The sequence below is a fragment of the Podarcis muralis genome, chromosome 2 (assembly GCF_964188315.1).
Source record: "Podarcis muralis chromosome 2, rPodMur119.hap1.1, whole genome shotgun sequence".
Taxonomy (NCBI): Eukaryota; Metazoa; Chordata; class Lepidosauria; order Squamata; family Lacertidae; genus Podarcis; species Podarcis muralis.
In genome coordinates, this window is record NC_135656.1 from 78183562 (window position 1) to 78203896 (window position 20335).

General features: G+C 40.2%; 1 protein-coding gene across 15 annotated transcripts in view; it reads right to left on the reverse strand.

Annotated features, from left to right (window-relative positions):
• IQSEC1 (IQ motif and Sec7 domain ArfGEF 1) overlaps positions 1-20335 on the reverse strand; it is a 311041-nt gene that overhangs the window by 138390 nt on the left and 152316 nt on the right. Inside the window, exon 1 of one of the 15 annotated variants that reach the window (XM_077924862.1) lies at positions 15203-15960. The exons of 13 other annotated variants lie outside the window; for them this stretch is intronic. In XM_077924862.1, the coding sequence (XP_077780988.1) occupies positions 15203-15279 (77 nt within the window). In that variant the 5' untranslated portion in view covers positions 15280-15960. Of the gene's footprint in view, positions 1-5033; positions 5230-15202; positions 15961-20335 lie in introns of those variants that run through there. One more of the 15 variants, XM_077924864.1, reaches the window with a different exon arrangement.

Here is a 20335-nt window from a genome sequence, read left to right on the forward strand (position 1 = left end):
TGGAACTGGTCTGTGACTGAAATAATAAATTCACTTGTTGACAAGCTGTGACATATACAGAGGAGTGCAAACAATGGTTGAAGGAGTTGGGTATGCTTAGCCAAGAAGAGAGAGGAAATATGATAGCCATCTTCAAATATCTGAAGGGCTGTCACATGGAAGAAATAGCAGGAAGTAGAACCCGGACCAATGGATTGAAGTTACAAGAAAGGAGATTCCAACTAAACACCAGGAGGAACTTTTTAACAGCAAGAGCTATTTAACAGTGGAACAGACTCCCTCAGAAGGTGGTAGACTCTTCTTCCTTGGAGGTTTTCTAAGCAGAGGTTGGGTAGCCATCTGCCACGGAATGCTTTAGCTGAGATTGCATTGCAGGGGGTTGGACTAGATGACCCTAGGGGTTCCTTCCAATTCTACAATTCTATGAAGGGGATGGCCACCCCATCTCAAAGATGTTCCTGAGGCATTATACACGCTGCATTCATTCATTCATAACTGATAAAGCAAGGGGTCAGTAGCAAGACAACTCCCTCAATGAATCAAGAAAGCATTGCATTGGGTTGTAGAGTCCATTTGTAATTCAAAAGCTAACAATTTGTGTCCTCGTCCTGGCAGTTTATGTTACTCTGCTTTTGTACTCATATGGTTGTGAAACCATGGATATCTGAGGGATATCTTTGGCATGCTTTTGGAAACTACTGTGAAGCCTCTCCGATTTAGCAAAGGCATAGTGTTTTTATTGAACCCTGGGCTCAAGCATGTACAGATTATCGAGTGAATTGTAGAAGCCATTATGAGATGACTTCATTCCACTGTCTGCCAAAATGCCACAGAGCAGAACTGGTCACTTTCTCCTATCCCTAGTTGTAGAGCCACTTCCTTAAAAAAGAGAAAAGAAAAAGAAAAATCACTAAAGCTTTGCCTTCATGCTGTTCTTAGGTGACACAACTAGCACCTAGTACTACTATTAAACATACTGGTGTACTATTTGTAACCAAATAAAATATTTTGCCACAAATGCAATATACTGACTATAAAGGAAGGACCCTAAAACAAAATGGAAAAATTTAGCAGAGGAGAAAAAAAAACACCCCATGACAACTCACATATTGAAGGAACAAATGTTTTACTTTTTCCAGATGTGTGGATCACTGAAAGCAAACCATTGACTCTTTTCTTCCATTCCTGGCAAATGGAACTTTAAGATGCAAGCATAAAGCTATGTATTACTCTCTTGTAAACCCTGCAATTTATTCCCTGTGGGTTGTGGATTTGCTGACTCAGACTGTTCCAGTCTGCTTTTATAACCACTAAACCAAATCTTGGGAATACACTACTTCAAGCCATGCTATTAAAAACATTGGTAATTCAATACCTAATTTATTTTATTCCCGCCCTTGTGCAGCGTATGTTATTATGCTTTTGTACTTGTATAGTTGTGCAGCTATGGATTTGCCCAGCACAGTAAGGGCATACAATAGACCTATTGCGCAATTCACCTAATGGTAAGGGAATGAAAAGACTCCCTTTCAATACAACAAAGCTGGGTAGTAACCATTAAAACGAAGTATTAATATTTGCACCGATTTATGTAGTCCTGCTTTTTATTTGTACTGAGGTTTCATTATTTTGTGCATGTTGGCAACCAGAATAATCACAACCCTGTGACTGAAGTTCACCCACTATTGGATACAAAATCCAGACCTCCCTTTGAGTAAATCTGCAAGCCCAGTGCTTCTGCCTGCCCAGGGCTGCCCTGGGCCTGATACAGAAGCTCCAATTGGTGAAGAATGTAGACTGCTGATGGGGGCAGATGGCCATAAGCATGGGACACCTCTGCTAACACATCTGAACTGGCTGCCCATATGCTGGCAGGTGAGGTCCATGGCTCTTGTGTTGAATGAATTGGGTCCAATATACTGTTATACAATGGGGGGGGACCCTATAAATTAATAAATGATAGGGTTTTTATTGATTGGAATATAGATGAAAATACAAGCTGCAGAACTGCACTAGGCAAGGAATTCCTGGGCCTATGCAAAATAACCTAGCCAAGCTATGGCCATTAAGAAACAATACAGGGCCATTGAGAACTATTGCCAATGCATGTGAACTATTCTTCCCCTGGCCAGGAGGTGTGAACAGAGACTGGAGTTTAGAATGTTGCCAGGGTAACTGGGTGTGAGGTGACAGGAAAAGAGTTTTTAGCAGGGTGTTCTGGCAAGAAGGAGGAAGAGGAAAGACTGGAATACATCTTGGGCTGGCTGGGTGCACTCTTGAAAGGACCATGCTGTAAGATCTGGACTCCCTCCATGCATATTGAAGGTGTAAATAGGTGAATAAACCATATTTCTTAAAGCTACGATAGCCTCTGCCGTGTCTCAATTCTCCAAAGGAACACAGACCCTGGGTGAGTGCCTGGAACCCCATGGACTCTTGCTACCACTTGGCAGAGAGAGGGGGAGCCACCCAACAGTTGTTGACAATACCTTCAGGAACACCTGAACCTTTATATCCCAACTTGATCACTGAGATCATTCAGAGAAACATTGTTAGTTGTGCTCTGGCTGGCCTCAACTAGGGGTCAAGTATTTAGTGTTGCTGGTCTCATTCTGTGGAACACTCTACCAGCAGAGATTTGGTAGGGATCCCTACTTTTGACTTTCAGATATCATTCTAATGCCACCAAGCCTATGCAGCTATTTAAAACATTATTGGTTAGTCTTTCACTTTAATGATTATTTGCAATGCTTTTAATGGTGTTGTATAATAAATAATAGGGATGCGGGTGGCGCTGTGGGTTAAAGCCTCAGCGCCTACGACTTGCCGATCGAAAGGTTGGCGGTTCGAATCCCCGCGGTAGGGTGTGCTCCCGTCGCTCGGTCCCAGCGCCTGCCAACCTAGCAGTTCGAAAGCACCCTCGGGTGCAAGTAGATAAATAGGGACCGCTTACTAGCGGGAAGGTAAACGGCGTTCCGTGTGCTGCGCTGGCTCGCCAGATGCAGCTTGTCACGCTGGCCACGTGACCCGGAAGTGTCTGCGGACAGCGCTGGCTCCCGGCCTATAGAGTGAGATGAGCGCACAACCCTAGAGTCTGTCAAGACTGGCCCGTACGGGCAGGGGTACCTTTACCTTTACCTTTTTATAATAAATAATGTATAATAAGTATAACAAACAAACAAACAAACATCCACATTTTTCTAACCTCTTAATTGCATTAGTGAAAGGTACTCTACTTTTGACTATCTTCTAACATTAGCTTGTAGATAATATGGCTGCTCACTCCATGATCTGAGCCCAGATAGGAAGGAGCATCTATCTCCAGTACTAAATTAGCTAGAGAGGTTGCTGACTGGTTTCTAGGCCCAGTTACAATTGCCGATTTGACTGATAATGTCCAATGTGGTTTAAGTCTAGTATTTCTTGGATGGTGACCATTGCCAAGGGCTGTTAAATGAATAAACGAGCTCATTTCAAAATTCATAAACCACTCTACATTAAGAATACCTGGATGGTGCACAGAAGCATATAATACATGTCAAAATAATATATGTCAAAATATAATACATGTCAAAATAATATTAAAATATTAAAACCACAAGAATTAAAAACTTTGGAAACAACAGATGTATTTGGAAAGGCTTGTGATAAAAGCAAAATATTTAGCAAACAGTAAAAACGTGATCAATAGATGTATGTTCTTTTAAGGTGCTAGGTGGTGTTCTAGCAGTGCAATGCTTGCCTATAGGGCTATACCCACAAAAACTGTAATATGGATTATAAGATTTATCTCCTTGTGATGTTGCTGGGCACGAAGATGCTGAGAACCCAAAAAATTGTTGGCAAATCTGACTAATGCAATCATCTGAGATGCTCAATATACTCAGTGTTTGGGACTATGTGTGTTTTTCATGCAACACACTTTTTGCATACAAGCGTTTACCTTTTGAGGATACATCTTGAGGGTTACTTTCTAATGTCTTTAGGGTAAGGATGGATATTCATAAGATAAGAGAAACTACTTCTATATAAATTAACACCAGGAAGTCACTTTTCTAGTGCCCCTCATCTGACACCAAACCATTATTTGCATCTTGTGAAGAAGCTCAAGTAATCAATCCCACTTTCTATAATGAGTATCTCTTTGTCATCATATGGACCCCCCTCGGGACCCACTGCTTCATCAGAGTTTTTACTCTTAAGATTTTAGAAAGAAAAATCTACGGTAAATGCCAAGTTCCATTAAAAACAACAACAGAACTGGTTGTTGGAAGTTCATGCAGAAATCCAGACTAGACTGTTCCTTTTAGCACAGTGAATAATTACATAGTGTGAAATACTGTGATTATTTAGATTACGCATTTCCTTGAAGAACACAAAACACCCCATTCAAAATATACAGCTCAGCCACATAAAGAAGTCATAGAATGAGAGGAATAAAGAAGGAACCCTCTAAGTCGCTGCAAGTAAACACTATTAACTTGCTTAACGGTGCCACTCCCCAAGTAAGTTTCACTAGAGCCTGCAGTATCAGAGTTTGGAAAAACATTCAGCACACCAAATACGAATTGTCCAAATATGAACTGACCAGCTTGTTGTACAGTCTGTCCTTGTACTGAAACAGAGGGTCCTTTAAACATATAGGATATACAAGTAAGGCTGAGAATACAACAGAAGGGCACATTTAGATCCAGCAGTTTCTTTTGCTGTTTTTAGTTGTATCGTTCAAAGTTCACTCACAACATCTGTGACTCAAAAGAAGCAAAAGTAAATGCAGAAATATTCATAAAGATTTTTTTTATAGCCCCTAACATTCAACTCTACACAAAAGAATTTTGCAAAGTAGCAAACACATTTTGGGATTACAATGTCGGTTGAAATCAAGCAGTTAGGAAAGATAAATATCTTCATAAATCAGCACTTGCCATTATGAAAGACCTCTATAGTTGTCAGAAGACATCAGAAACCTAGCTAAGGGCAAACTGCTAACAACCTAAGCCCACGGGGGCAGGCACACAAGTTTCAAAAGGTACCTGATTGTCCTGACTGAAATGCAGTATTTCCACATCAGATTCCACATTGCGCTGCCATCTCCCTTCATGACCTCCTCTGCAGTGTTGAAAAAAACACACTTATTCTGAAGAATCCAGCGAAGTAGTACATTTAGAAGGTGCAGAGCAAAAGTTAGCCAAGTTTCAGGAGACAGCTAGACTCTGATTCATGAACTCAAAACGATTCCTCCAACCTCCACTGACTTGAACTGAGCAATTCACAGAGGGAAGCCAGCTTTCCCATCAGAGGTCTCAAATTACTGCTTTCTTTACAATCTACAAGAATTGTTTACATTATTCACTAACTAGGATCATTCAGGGCTGCTTGGAAAGTAACATGTCACTGTTTCGGATGATCAAGTTAAAAAAATTACAGTAAGAGAGCAGATAGCCTTTACTGCTTTTAAAAACTCTTGTCTGCAGGGATCCAAAATAGCATTTGCTAGGACAGTACGCTTACAAAATGCACTTAAATCATACAGTGTAGTCTGTGTGAACAGCCAGCAGTTGGATTTTTAAAAACTTGTCTAGCGCCAAAAGAAGTAATGAGTCATTTTCCAATGCTGGGCATGAACACACACTGTAGGAATGAATATCTAAACCTCTTATTATATATAATGTATCAGTCAGCTAGGACACTCAGTTATACTTCGGTAGCTGAGATGTAAATGTTTCAGTGAAACAGCAATAAGCTGTATGAGGGTCACACCTTGTATGGAAGTTAGTTGATTTTATATGGCTACGCAGTTAAAGTTACTGATAATATCCCACTAATACATTTTCCATAGTTACTGTATGCAAATTAAGCATTACTTTTTGCTTACCACACATCTGGAATAAAATGATATCCATCTTTTGATTTGCTGTGCTGATGGGAATAATTTAACTTTGATGGATCCTTTTGCTATGGCCATCACCAGTGGACATAAATCCTTCTCCGTAAGCCATTGGACATAAATCTCCGTAAGCCATTGGACATAAATCCTTCTCCGTAAGCCATCCCTGCTCTGCATCTTTTTCCTAACAGGGCAACAGGCCACCAGTTGTTAGTTTAGGGGCATGGAATTAATTTATTTCATACATCTGGGTTGGCATTACAGCAATCTTCTTCCTACCCAGCTCCTGATGCTGGAGCCAGGCTCAAGGAAAACTGGAACGCAGTGATAAAGTAAGGGAAGAGGTGCTGAATTGCAGGTGTAAACTCAGGTTATAAATGATTTAAAATGAACAAACTACATGTTAAGTTAAATTTGTAATCTGTAGCTTTGTGTGTGTGTGTGTGCTTTTTACTATAATAAAATCCAGGACAATCCAGATCAGGACCACAGTGTAGAGGGTGGGTAGATGCTAAATCTTTCCCCTCCCACTGCATTGACCCCCAGAACCTCTACCCTTCCTAACTCACTAAGTGACAAAAGAGGGAAAGGACCCATTGGTGCCAGTGGAAGCCTCCCCCCCATCTTTTACTATATGGCATTGGGGCTGTCTCTGTTTCTCTCGATTTCAGCATTCTGCATGGATGGGAGGGGTTAAACTTCTCCATGTGCTCTTGATCTGGATTGGCCCTCCAGTGTAAACACACACACACACAACCACATAGAGCTTCATACTAGGTCTTTAATGTAATGTGTAGTTTGACCTTAAGAAAACCAAATGCAAAGCACAAGAAATTAACATGTTTATTTTGCTGTGACTACAGTGGAAATTGGAATGGATGACTTTATAAACATAGTTAAAATGAACATAAAGTTTTTCAGCATGAGTGAAATCAAAGATGGGGAGTATCTCTTTTTGGAGTGGCTTTTGACTCATCATCAGCATACTTGGTTTAACTTACAAAAAAGGAAGTGACCAGTATCACAGTTTATTTGAGAGCAAAGAATGTGCTATGGAAATTAGGAATCTGAATTTAGACATCTTTAGAACAGACCCATTGAAATCAATTGGACATAACTTCTCAAAAATGTTTGCACAGGATTTTCCTAAATCTGCCATCTTGAAATGGGTTTTAACAAATGAATGCATTTTCTAGTATGTAAACTTTAAATTGCAAACAAACAAACAATCTGTCTTAGAATTAGCTTGAAGGTGTGTGGAGTGGGTGTGTGTGTTAAGGCTGGGAAATCATTGTATAGGGCCCCAACTATATTAAGAACGTTATAAATACAAATTGGAATAAAAGTTGTCTTCACAATAAACAAGTTAATATAAAAAGCCTCCCTCAATCTATAGGGCTTTGTTTAGCAGATAAACAAAACAAGGAATAAAAGGATAAAAGCATCATTGTTCTGAAAGTGGCCTGCATTGGTCTTTTTGTTTCCTAGCGCTGCAGTATTCAAATACTTATCTTAGTCTCTTTCAGTCATAAGAATCTCGCTAGGTCTTCTGCCTTGCTTTACTGGTAAACAGTACCATGAACTCAACATGAAGCTAGGAAACTTGACAGGAACTACAAATTTCAGCTTCCCTGATGGAAGAAACAATGTTGTGCACTTCATTTCCACTAATGAGACTTTGTGCATCTCCAGTCCTGGATATCTTCTCCTTCTTTGGCAATCACTCATAGCCGAGTAAGATTGTCTTCCATGAACACTTAAATAGCTGTCCAACTCCCCACCTGAAAATTCATGTCTCATCCAATACAGTTTCACTGAACATTGGCTTGTCATTTGTATGAAGAACCTGCTCACTTGAGGGTATTAGAATGCCTCCTTTTACACAGAATCTTTGAATTCTCTTGACTGCCTTACCTCCACCACTATAATATAAAGTTATAGAGATGTATCTAATACTAGGCCTAGTAGGCCCATTGAAATGAACAGATATGACTGACATAGGTTTAGTAATTTCAATGGGTCTACTTTAACATTGGCTGGGCTACAACCCACATTTGGGTTTTGAAGCGTCTAATCTGCAAAAGTCTGGCCTCCACACGCCTTATGCTTACTTTTACCTCTGGGGTTCCATTTATGTAGGATGGTGAAAACTCAAGCAGACAATAAAGGACTCCAATAGCATCTATTCCAAACTGAATGAATGCTCAACAAAAATGGAGTGAAAGACGAAGTGTGGTTCCTCCCCCCTTTCCTAATATTAGAACTCAGGGTCATCCAATGAAATTGATTAGCAGTGATTTCAGAACAGAAAAAGAAAGTGATTTATTTATTTGGTGTGACAGCAGCCCTTGTCTTAGGTAGCGTTAAAGGGGGATTAACGCTATCAATTGCTATTAGGCATGCGAGCTAAAGGAACTTGCAGATGCAGAGGCATTACCAGTTTCTGTGTGGGAGATGGAGGCAAGGGTGTGGCTGTTGGCTTCATGCCCTGGTTACAATTTTCTAAGAAGCATCTGGTGGCCATTGTTGAAAACAGGACACTTCAGTGGATGGATCCTGAGTCTGATTCCAATAGTAGCAAGAACCATCATAACCAGTAGCCTTGATTGCGAGCTCTCAGAAAACATCTGGGTGAAAACAGGATTCTGGACTTGATAAATCTTGGTCTGCACTAGCCATAATTTATTTTGTGGAACAATGGGGTAGACTTTCATAATATGGTGCCCTGAGCTAGGACAAAATTTGGCGACCACCCCCTCTCGCCTTCTGTTCTGTGCATGTTCTCAAGTATGCTACATCATTGTTTTGAGTTCCATTGGCTCGGTGCCCTGTGGGGAGGAACTGTTCTCATTCCCAGAATACCTGCGCTGGGAGCAAAATCAAAATAATGATAGTGATGATGATGACGATGAGCTTATAGACTCTGATTATTAAGTATATAAATGCTGTTGAAATGAACAAAATCTCCACTCAAACAGTTTGTGAATTCCAGCAACAAGAAGTAAAAAAAACAAACCCAGGTGCATCTTACCAATACCTTTAGCAGCTTCCTGTATATAGCACTCCCTCCTGCACACTTAACCACATAGTTGAAGGGAGAATGTCTGATTTTACACTCACTGTTACCCTTTGCTTTGGCTGCTTTTCTGATATATGGTATCTGTAAGCATCATACTAGAAAGTGACAGAAATTGCAACTTAGTACGTGCCCTTGGGGACCAGAAATGCTCTGTGCAAATCCACCTGAAAGGAAGGCATACACTGTGATAATATGAAGAAGAATTAGACACAGATTTCTCCACATACTAGTTTCCCAAGGCAAAATATATTACCAGGAAAGGTGCCATGAGAGTAAAACACGATATTCTAAATTCCTAGAGAATCCACAATAAGTAGCAGTTTTTTTCCAACTTCAGACCACGTGTTGTTAGGACTGCAAGCATATGAAGTGCCTTTTATCATAGGACAGACAGTGGTGTTTTTCCATTTACATAACCTGAGAGCTAAGCAAAGGGTCACAAATGCAAGGACTGCATGTACTAACTGCTTTGCATGGAAAGATGCTGAAAGCTTTTACATTATTTATGCATTTGCTCCGTGCGTGTCATTTGGAAGTTTGCTTTGGTTGGCTGTCTCCCATCATTTTATTATGAAGCAGACTCTCTGCAGAATGCACAGCACATGCTGTAAAAATTATATAGAATGACAGTATATGCTAGAGAGGAGGGAAAGGAGGATATACACACTCAGCTGCTTTGCAATTGCAGCAAATTTCCCCAACACTAGCTTCTTTGGCGAGCTGTACTGCAGGCACTGTGACTCACAGGCCAGCTCTGGGTGAAGTCACTGTCAAATGAAAGCAAAGCATTTGTTCTTAGCAACAACTACAATCGTGAACTCTACATACAAGTTCAGAACAGGTCTCTCTATTCATCCCTCCCCCCTTTGATTTCCAGCTTACTGCTATTGTCTTCCTCATGATATGCAGGGTCCCCAAGGAGCAGGACTTATTTATGAGGCAATATAGATAGCGATCCAGCTGATATCCAATCCTAAGCATATTTACTTGGAAGCAAGTCCCATTAAACTCAGTGGCATTTATTTCCTGGTATATAATGTTACAGGCCACCCCAATCCCTGCCAACCCGGGCACGGGCTCTTGGCCTTCAACCAGGGTCTGTGGTTCTTTGGAGAACTAAAGACATGACAGAGGTAGTTGTGGCTTTAAAAAATATGATTTATTCACATATTTACACCTGAATCTAGATGGAGGGAGTCCAGATCTTACCACATGGTCATCTCAAGAGGGGCTTGTTCTCCACAGCAGTGCAGCAGTGGAGTCCAAGGCCTCTCTCTCAACCTGCCTTCAGCTAGCCTGCCAAAATGGTTCTGGGCTTTTCTCAGCTATCCCAAACCTCCTGCCAAAGGCTCCAAACTGTTCCTGTGACATCACGGCCAGTTACCTTGGCCACCTTCCAAATCCCCTGTCTCTGTTCTCACTTCAGGGCAGGGGGGAAGGACAGTTCTCTTGCACTGCCAATGGCCCTGTATTGTTTCTTAATGGTCCTAAGCTTGGACAGAGGTCCTTTTGAACAGGCTAGCCCAGGTATTCCTTTGCAGCTTGTATTTCTCCCTTCATATACCAAATAGTCAAAATTGTAGTATTTAATGATTTCAAGGGTTTAGCCCCTTCTCCCAGCAACCTTTAACAGTATGCACTGTTGACTAGGCTGCAAGATGAGGGACGCAGGTGGTGCTGTGGGTTAAACCACAGAGCCTAGGACTTGCCGATCAGAAAGTCGGCAGTTCGAATCCCCACGACGGGGTGAGCTCCCGTTGCTTGGTCCCTGCTCCTGCCCACCTAGCAGTTCAAAAGCACACCAAAGTGCAAGTAGATAAATAGGTACCACTCCGGTGGGAAGGTAAACGGCGTTTCTGTGCACTGCTCTGGTTCGCCAGAAGCGGCTTAGTCATGTTGGCCACATGGCCCGGAAGCTGTATGCCGGCTCCCTCGGCCAATAAAGCGAGATGAGCGCCGCAACCCCAGAGTTGGCCACGACTGGACCTAATGGTCAGGGGTCCCTTTACCTAGGCTGCAAGATAGGAGGAAACTGGCCTCTCTCACAGGGACTATAAATACACATAATAGCTCAAATTGCATTAACTCTTTTTCCTGCATACTGTTCCCCCCTCCAAACAAATGTATAAGCAATTCTTCTCACTTCATTATTATATAGTATGAATGATGTCCAACAGCTTTTATTTCTTCGAAGAAGCTATGTAATAGCAACTTATTTTAATATTAATGTTGCCTTTTATCTCCAAACTGATGAAACTGAAGTTCTAAGCACATGGTACAATCCTCTCATAAACAGAAGAACAAAAAAAGAAAAAAAGAAAAAAAAGGGGGGCAGAGTAAGATTTAGAATAGGCAGACATGCTTCAGTAATGCACAAATTAGGGGTTCAGAAGTGGATTCATTTCCCTGCATGTGCAAGCCCCCTTCTCAAAAGTAAAGTAATGTAAGGACAGGAAGGATTAGGCAATTTTGACCATAGAAGCTGTCACTTCTGAAACCACTGGTGTTCCAAAAAACCCTTATGATTGACAATGTAATATAACTGTATCCTATCACTATACTGAAAGTACAAACGTTGTACTCTAGTTAAAACTGATTAATCTCATAATGCCACTGCCTGCCACTGATACAACAAAACAGGGGCCTAAACAAAAGCGAAAACAGATGACCATAATGACACACATGATCTACAACATCTGTGCCTTCCTTTCAAATTGCATGTAAATTAAGGCTAATGACTCCCTTAGTGGCCTCTATTGTGCAAATACAGTGTAAACATGATGAAGGTAGACAGGAAAGTAATATAGGCCTTAAGGGTCTTGGACAAGAATATTGGGAGAGAAACAGCTCCTAAGTGTCTGAGTGGCCCAATTTGAATATGCATTAAGGCTAAAGCTGTGAACAAGCACCAGAGCAAGGGGAGGAGCTCAATTGGGCAATGGGGAGGATGTGACCTAGTCTTATTTCCCCCGGCTTGTTAACTGACACTAAGCCAGAATTCTCCAGGTTGGATATAATGGAGAAATTTGGTTTAATACAAGCCAGGATCTTTACAGGAATCTGGCAAACAATGGGAGGAGATAAGGGGCCAGGCAGAATAGCTCAGTCCCAATGACTGTTCTGGGTTTCATAAAGCATAGTTTGTGAACCTTCAGACCATTGTCCACGTTTCGTCAGCATTCTGGTTAACATAATCCATTCAACATACAAAAATGCAATGAAGCACTCAGTTTAAGGATGGAATGCACACTGCGTGTTCCATGGAGAAGTTGTAGAGAACAATGAGAGTGGTCCCTGCTCCAGCCATTGTCTGTAGAATACTAAGTGCCTAGACAGTTGTCCATGATGTTATAAATCTCCACACACCAGTACCGTATTCCTGGCATATTTGTTGGGTGGGGTGTGGACTTTAACACAATGACACAATTCCCCATAGCAACTACTTCTATGTTACAATTGGATTGTTGCCACGTAGAGGTCCTTTTCAGCAACATCCCTGTGAGAACGATTTTCTCCAGATATTACTTCTGACCAAGTGTGAAGGATTGCAGCAACTGACCTTCGAAGAATGTTAGTGATTCAGTGTTTACCATTGCTGGGAACAGATTTTTTTTACCACCTTTTACTTTACTTTTTATATAGTGTTAATAGCAACATTTCTCACTTGCTGCATTATAGAAACAGAACACTTGACTTAGTCATTCTTTGCATAACCTGCAGTAATGTCATATGATTGTATAACAGATTGTCACAGATTAAATGGACACTTGAACCTTTGAAAGCATGGGGGAAATGAAGAGGCTATATCTGAATTACGGTACAGATTTGGCCTATACATACTGAGGATCTGAGTTGCCCTACAACAAAGAACTCCAGCCACTAGTGATAACATGCATTGCATTTTTAAAATATGTATTTACAATATACACAGTACAGGAGCTGTTGTCCTGGGTTGACAAGAGAAACAAGACAGACATTCCTGATTCCTGCATATTACGTAATTATTATGATTATGATTATTTAATTTTGTATACTGTCCTTCACCCACAGATTTCAGGGTGGTCCCAACATAAAAATACAAGAGGCGGAAAAACACAAATTACAGGCAGGGGGCAAGTCCCTCAGACCCACAGCTGAGGTGGTCTCACGTTTTTCATTCCTCAGAAACGACAAGGCCTAGGAGGTCACCCAAGGCCATTTTGTACCTTCCAATAATTTCTTTATGCATGTTATTCTGAAAATGAACTAGATTTTACTGCAGCAGTAGCAATAGCATTGCACCTATAAAAGACGGTGCTAGTTTTTTACTTGAAAGTATGTAAAATAGTTTGATTCAAAAAACAGATTAAATGTTTATGCAATATTTCAGTGCATCATTGCCAGTTATATCCTTTTCAACCTCAGGTCTCTCGCATTGTTCAAGGAGTGGGTGCATGATATTGGATGCAGAGTGTCTTGGCTGTCTTGTGTTATTTTAATAGTTTGGAAACCAGTGATTACATTTTTCTTTTAGCTGCATTTGCAAAATCCTTTCTCCCTTTATGTAGCTTTAGCATGAAAGAATGATAAAAATCTGAATGGCACGGTCTAACGTCTACACACAGAACACCTGCTGAACAAAGTATTAATCAAATTCAGATTTTTATTTCAGGTCTTGTAAAACACGCTCATTCTTGCACATCCACCCACACCTTCACACTTTCTCCACATGCCCACACTTTTCTTGTTGGCCTTCTGGCATTTTCCCAAGAACATTAAGAACAAGACATAAACCTCTAATGAAGAAGAACTAGAAACTGGGTAGTATATTTTTACATTCATCATGCATTATGTGCAATCCTGTTTTCACACACCTTTTTGTCACTTTTAAGGCAGGAAAAAAATGTTTTCTTTAAATATCTTCTGAATGTCCTTTGTGACCCATTTAAAAACAGTCACAGCTTTGAATGCCACAATTTATTTATTTATTTTTGCATTGCATGTATGCTCTTGTATGTAAATCCAGACTTTTTCAGTTGCAGGGTAAACTCTAAATACAGATAGATGGATAAGGAGGTATTTGTAAGGGAATAAATTAGAATTTATTCCAGTTAATATGAAATAGTACTAATTAGGCATGTGTTAGCAGGGTTGAAAAATGTGTTCTATAGTTAAATTGTATTACATTACAGAGTTGAAGGAAAACACCCAACATTTTAAGAACAAATATATCTAACTGGAACAGTAAATATAAGAAAGAACTGTCCATCCTTTAAAAGTGAAGTTCAATCTTCTGCACCATGATTTTGCTAAGTTTGGAAACTTAACTTTAAAAAGGAGTTTACACGCTTCTCCCACGATGTTGGAAAGCAAAGGGTCCCAACTATGTTTGTCTACTTAGATATCATGATTTAAAAGGGCATAATTCATTGAAAACGACTGGAAGAGTTTCCCTTTCACCCCTGCAATCTTCATACAATAAATAAACCTGCAATTATCATTCACAAAAAGCACCTTCTGTGTTTAAAATGGACTTTATGATTTTATGGGGGTGGAATACCACAGCCTTCATGTTTTGCTGTGAATACTGAACTACTTATACATGTTTTCTTCATTAATAAGCTATTCTGAATACTGAGACCTCTGAAGATTAGATAAAAGGATAAGTGCACCACACATGTCAAATTAAATTGCTTATGCTGTTATTCCATTACTTTGGCAAGAACAATGCATCCGGCACCCAGTCCCATTACTTCTGACCATCGGTCACCATCTATCATTTCAGTTTTCTGTCAGAGCTGCTGCGGTGTGCAATTGATTTCATACCATATGAAACAAACTGTTCTATTAAAACTTTTTTCCTTGTAGGAACATTAATCTACATTACATAAAAATCCAAGACATTCCAAAACAATAACCAAGCACCAATTCTGTAATGTAAAAACTTAGCATTTAACAGCTGTTCTTCTTGTGTGTGAGAGAAAATCAGAGTGAATTAAAATAAACAAGGGCTGTTTTAGCTTATTTGTTTCAAATTAAATGGTATCCACAGCACAGCACCATCCAGGCAGAGAAGTAGCAGCAATGGCTACTATAGTTAAAAGGAACAAGCAGATTTACACCCTTTGTAATAAGTCTGCATTAATTTCCCCACCACACCCCTTTCCACACCATGCAAATGTGCCTTACAGCAAGTGAATGCTGCAGCCTGCAGCCATTTACTACTGAAAAGCATTTAAGATTTAATATTTCCTTACCTTTTATAGAAGCCATGAAGAGGCTGGAGACATAGAAACTGCCAGTAATCCAAGCAGAAGGCCTTTAACTTCAGCATTTTAAAACAGTTCAACTGCAGCAAGTGGAATCTTTTTCGCTTTTTATTTTTTTTAAAAAAAACCACACACACAATGTCCTACTTTTTGCTGGAGAAAAAAGAGAGAGACCAAACGGTATTGCATACAATACCCCTCCCCTTTTCTAGGCAGACAGCCGTGTATTTTCTAGTTGCCACCAATATATGCAAGCTCTTTATCCACATGGCACCGCACCTGCATAGCTACAGTGCATGAACTACTTTAATACAAAGAGACAGTAGCACAAAGGCTACAAATTCGTTTACTTTGTTAGTTGCTCCTCATTTCAGCTAATCTTCCCTGAGTTCATCCACAATGCCAGTAGTTGCTATTACACACAAACAAAAGGAGGAAAAAATAATAACAGTGCTACTTCCAGCCATTCCAAAAGCTCTTTGATAATAAATCATTAGCATATATTCCGGTCAGGATTCTTGGGGGCCGCTCAGAAAGCAACCCTAGAGCTCACAAATTCCTAGGGAAAAGACAAGCAAATATCACACTCTGAGTAAAAACGTCCTGGGATCCCAGAAGATTTGAGACAGCATCATATGGAAACTCCTCAGTTCTGTAACTACGCTGGATACAACTTTTTATATATATATATAAAAAAAGCCGGCTCCTCTGGTGTGAATCACATCTGCTTCATTGTCTGCCAAGCCACCTATGAAAAATGTTGGTTTCCTTATGACTGGGAGTGGAAGGGAGGTGGGAAGTGACAAGCCTAAGTGCAGACCCCTCCCCACTCGCAAAATAAATTATGCTTATCTTAATCCCAACACACTTTGCCAGTTAAGGTCTCTGTGAAGAAAAAAAACTAATCATCTGAACCACATGGTGCACAGTGGGGCACGCTCCCAGCTATAAAAGCCAGCAAGATAAAGCACCCCCCCCAAAGATAGGTTGATTCCAGTTGCTATGGTAACAGGAACACATTGATAAAATCTAAAATGGAAGCACGATGACAGCTTTCCATTGGCTCACACGGATCTAATGTGTCTGTAACAAGCAATGCTCAGGCACTATTAGAGCAATCTCATCAGAAGAGGATGGATTTGGGACTTGGCTAATTAACAGCAGTGTGAAACAGCAGCTAGTCCTCATTTAGTTACAGTGGAAAGGCAGGCCATTTTTATTCTAATGGGAGCCCATAAGCAATTAGCAAGGATATGCTTTGAGAAAAGGAGTTTTAAAATTAGAAGCATTTTCTATTTAAATCCTTTGGGTGAAATAGGAATGATAAAAGCAGCTTTCATTTATCACCCTCTGAAACCTCAATCCATTTAGGTCTCTTATCTTTTAAAGAGAGACACTATAGGATTCAATTCTGCGTTTTATGTTATTTTTAAAATTTCCTCTGCAAACATTCTTACTAGCTATAATGAAGTATTCAAAAAATTAACGACAAGCACATATTAAAAGAACACGTTTGTGGAAACTGAATTACTCTTAGAAAATATGTTAATCTGCCTTCTGACCACTCATCTTATGCTAATGTAATTTCTTGAAAAGCATCAAGCAAAACAAGATTTTAAAAGGAAGATTTATGTAAAAATATTTTTATTTTTAAAATGGTAGCCTTTTCTAACAACACTGAGTTAACTTCCCTGTGTGCATATGGATAGAACAAAAACAACAACAACGAGGTGATAAATGCAAGTAATGACTGATATGGTGGTATGCTGAAGACCTAGATAGGGGCAGAATGGGGTGTTTGCTAGGGTTGCCATGTGTCTGGAATTTCCTGGACATACTCGGAAGCAGTGTCCAGGCAGAAATCGGCAAAAATGTCTGGGAAAATCTGAGCATATGGCAACCCATGTTGGCAGTGTCGTTTTGGCCAATTTCCCTTAAAAAGAGCTCAATGTAACCCCTGTGTAAATGGGGAGATGCCTGTATAACTTTTTACTGTTGTTCCCCGTAAATATTTTTTTTCCAATCAAGTGGATTATTTTATGAAATAATATAAATAAAATGCATTACCCTGAGCAAAAATAACTGCTAACATTGCAAGAAGGTAGAGCAATAGAAGTCTTCCATTTCCACTGTGCTTGTTTCCAGTGAGATGAGTTTCCCCCCATTTTATGTGTATCATTAGTATAATGCTTGTTTTAGTCAAGTGTACATTTTAGGTGGGCGGGGGGGGGGGGGAGAGAGCTTTATGAGACAGCAGTTACACCTGAGCCTACATCTCAAACATCTTATCTCCACTTTGGAGGTAGTAGAGTGGTATCTACATCTGGATTCTGACATAGACTAGATACTCCCAATGTATCCCAGGCTTTAGATATGCCCCATATAGCACTATTCTTTCAGAATCCAGTGAAGAGGATTATCCAGAGCACATTTGCAAGAAATTTGGCTGCACATAATTTCAGAAAGCACCTCATGTAGTTAATATATTGCATGTTCATCCATTTATTTGGCTTGTAAAGTATTCACAGAAATGTTGTGCATGAATACTGAAGTGGTTGCTATGAAAGGTGACACTGGGAATGGGCTGGGCAATGTAAAAGAACCATTCTAGAGGTGAAAAGGCTTATCACTTCAGAGTAAATGTTAACACATTATAACCCACAGTAGAAATCTCATTGGCGTTGACACTTCAGCCTTTGGGACTGGAGCTGTGATTTCTCATGTAGTATCTGGTGGGTGAGAATGGGCCGTAGCCTTGTTTTGCTTCCAGAAATTTAAGCCCTACAGAGATCAACTATGCTCCATTAGATCAGAAAGCTTTAAGCCCTCATTGGGGAGTTAGGAAGCTTGGCCATTCCCTGCTTCCCTGCATGATAGGAAACTAACACTAATAATATTAACTCCTGCTGCCCATTTTGCTTTTAGTAGGATGAATTCTAGAGACAGCTACTGCCCACATCCAAAGATGGGCATTGTTCTTAGCAGCTTATAATTGTGACACTAAATATAAGTCTGTTTCTGTAACAGATGGCCTCTCACAACTTTCACCTCAAGAGGTAGGCAGTAGTACACAACTGAGAAATCAACTAACAAGACATAGCACACATTCAGATCTGCTCAAGCACACCAGTAGTTCTGAAGCAAATGTGTCACATTAGCAACTACAATTGTGCAACTACTTTAATGTATGGAATAAGTGGCAGGAGTCAGGAGTAGGTTCCCCCAGTGCTCTTTGGGCATGGCCGGAGACTGTGGTGACACCAGGCCTGTAAGCTATTCAAAATTCAGACTTTAGGCTGCAGAACGGGCACGTGAGTTTCTCCACTACCACCTAAAGCAAATAGTTGGCCAAATTCTTTATGCAAACCACCCCCCTCATCTAACACTAACACACACACACACACACACACACACACACACACACACACACACTTGTTAGCAGTACCTAAATGAAACAGATTTATTATGAAAGGATTTCATGTAAATCCACTTTACCCTTCCATTATTTGGCTATGGGTTCTTTCTATCTTTATATTATCTACACACAACTGCACATGCATACACACAATCTGAAGCAAATATGCTCAAATTAAATTATTCATCAGGAGAAACAAGGAAGGGAGAAAGTTAATCACTGCAGAAACAGCAGGGCACTATCAAAAGCATTTTGTGGTAGAAGGTTCAGCCCTTTTCTGAGACCCCTTCCTGCTTTTCGATGAAGAAAAAATAAGTTTGTCACTCTCTGCATTCAAAATGTAGGTGCTTAGTGGTTTAAAAAAATACTCACCCAGACACTTTGACAGCTTCTAATACTGAGTATACTGTACTGTGCTTAAAGCAAATGCTAATGGGGACTTTTGTGAATGAAAGGCGCAACAATCTCAACACCCATGCTCTCCATCTTTCCTCTCTTTCCCTTGGAAAACAAACAAGTAAAAATGCATTAAGTTTCATCTCACGCTCAGCCTGAATATAAAGCCGGTTCTTTGAAAGGGCATTTTTCTGCTCCTTTCTTTGTCTTCAGATTCACAGGCTTCAACAGCATAGTAACTTTTGGACGTAGTGCAGCTTCCGCATTGTGATGTTCAGTGAGCTGCGTTCAGCTGTTGTATATTCATTTATGGAACTCAGTGGACGGCAGCAAACGAAAGGAGAGTACTCTAAGAGGCCATTAAGAAGAAGCTATGGTGAATAAGCTGAAAAAATATAGTACACCTCCTCTTGAAGAATGGTTGCCTTAGCAATCAGTGATGCAGAAGCAAGCCTTTAGTTAAAAAGGCATCGGTGAGAGAATATGAACTAACTGCAGCATAAGTTCAGAGTCTGGCCTACATTGCAATGAAATGCTCTTGAAAAATAATAATGAAGACAGGTGAAATATATATATATATTCTTGCCCCAAGGGTACAATGATTTTGTGCAATTTGCTTAGAGGTGTCTCGGTGAATTGCCATAGAACCTTTCAAGAAACCACAACCATTGTTACTCTTGCAGCACGATGCATAAACATTCTAACTAGTTAAAGTTAAAAAGGGGAAAGTTAAAGACAGAAGCAGAAATTGGAAAGCAGGATAAGCATCTGTGTTTGAGCTGCTAGCTGTATCAAATTCTCTGGGACTCTACATACATCTTACAAAACCCAATCTCAAGGCTTCTAAAATAAAATAAAAGCATAAAGTTTACACTTGCAGGGATGTGGGAAACCAACTTTGGTCTTCCATGGCATGTCCACTGACCACTCCTATGCATTTCTACTCAGAAATAAGTTCAATCAGATTTTCCCCCAGGTACGTTTGTATAGAACTATGGACTAAAAACCTTTAAGACTTGCCCTTCCTGAAATTCTGTGTACATCACTACACAGTGACTTGCACGACTGTATAAGGATAAGGGAGCAACAGCTCCCTGGCCCTGCTGGTGTGGATGTGTCCCATCTACCCACTTATGAAAAGCTCACCATCCTTTTGTCAAGCAAGGAGGGCAAAAACCACAATAAAAGAAGTATTGAAGAGACTAAAATGTTTGTGAAAATCCCCTACCCGGATTGATCTGCACTAAAAAACTAACCATACCATACTACCAAGAACTTGATATTCCTTTATCTCTAGTTGTGTTTAGATT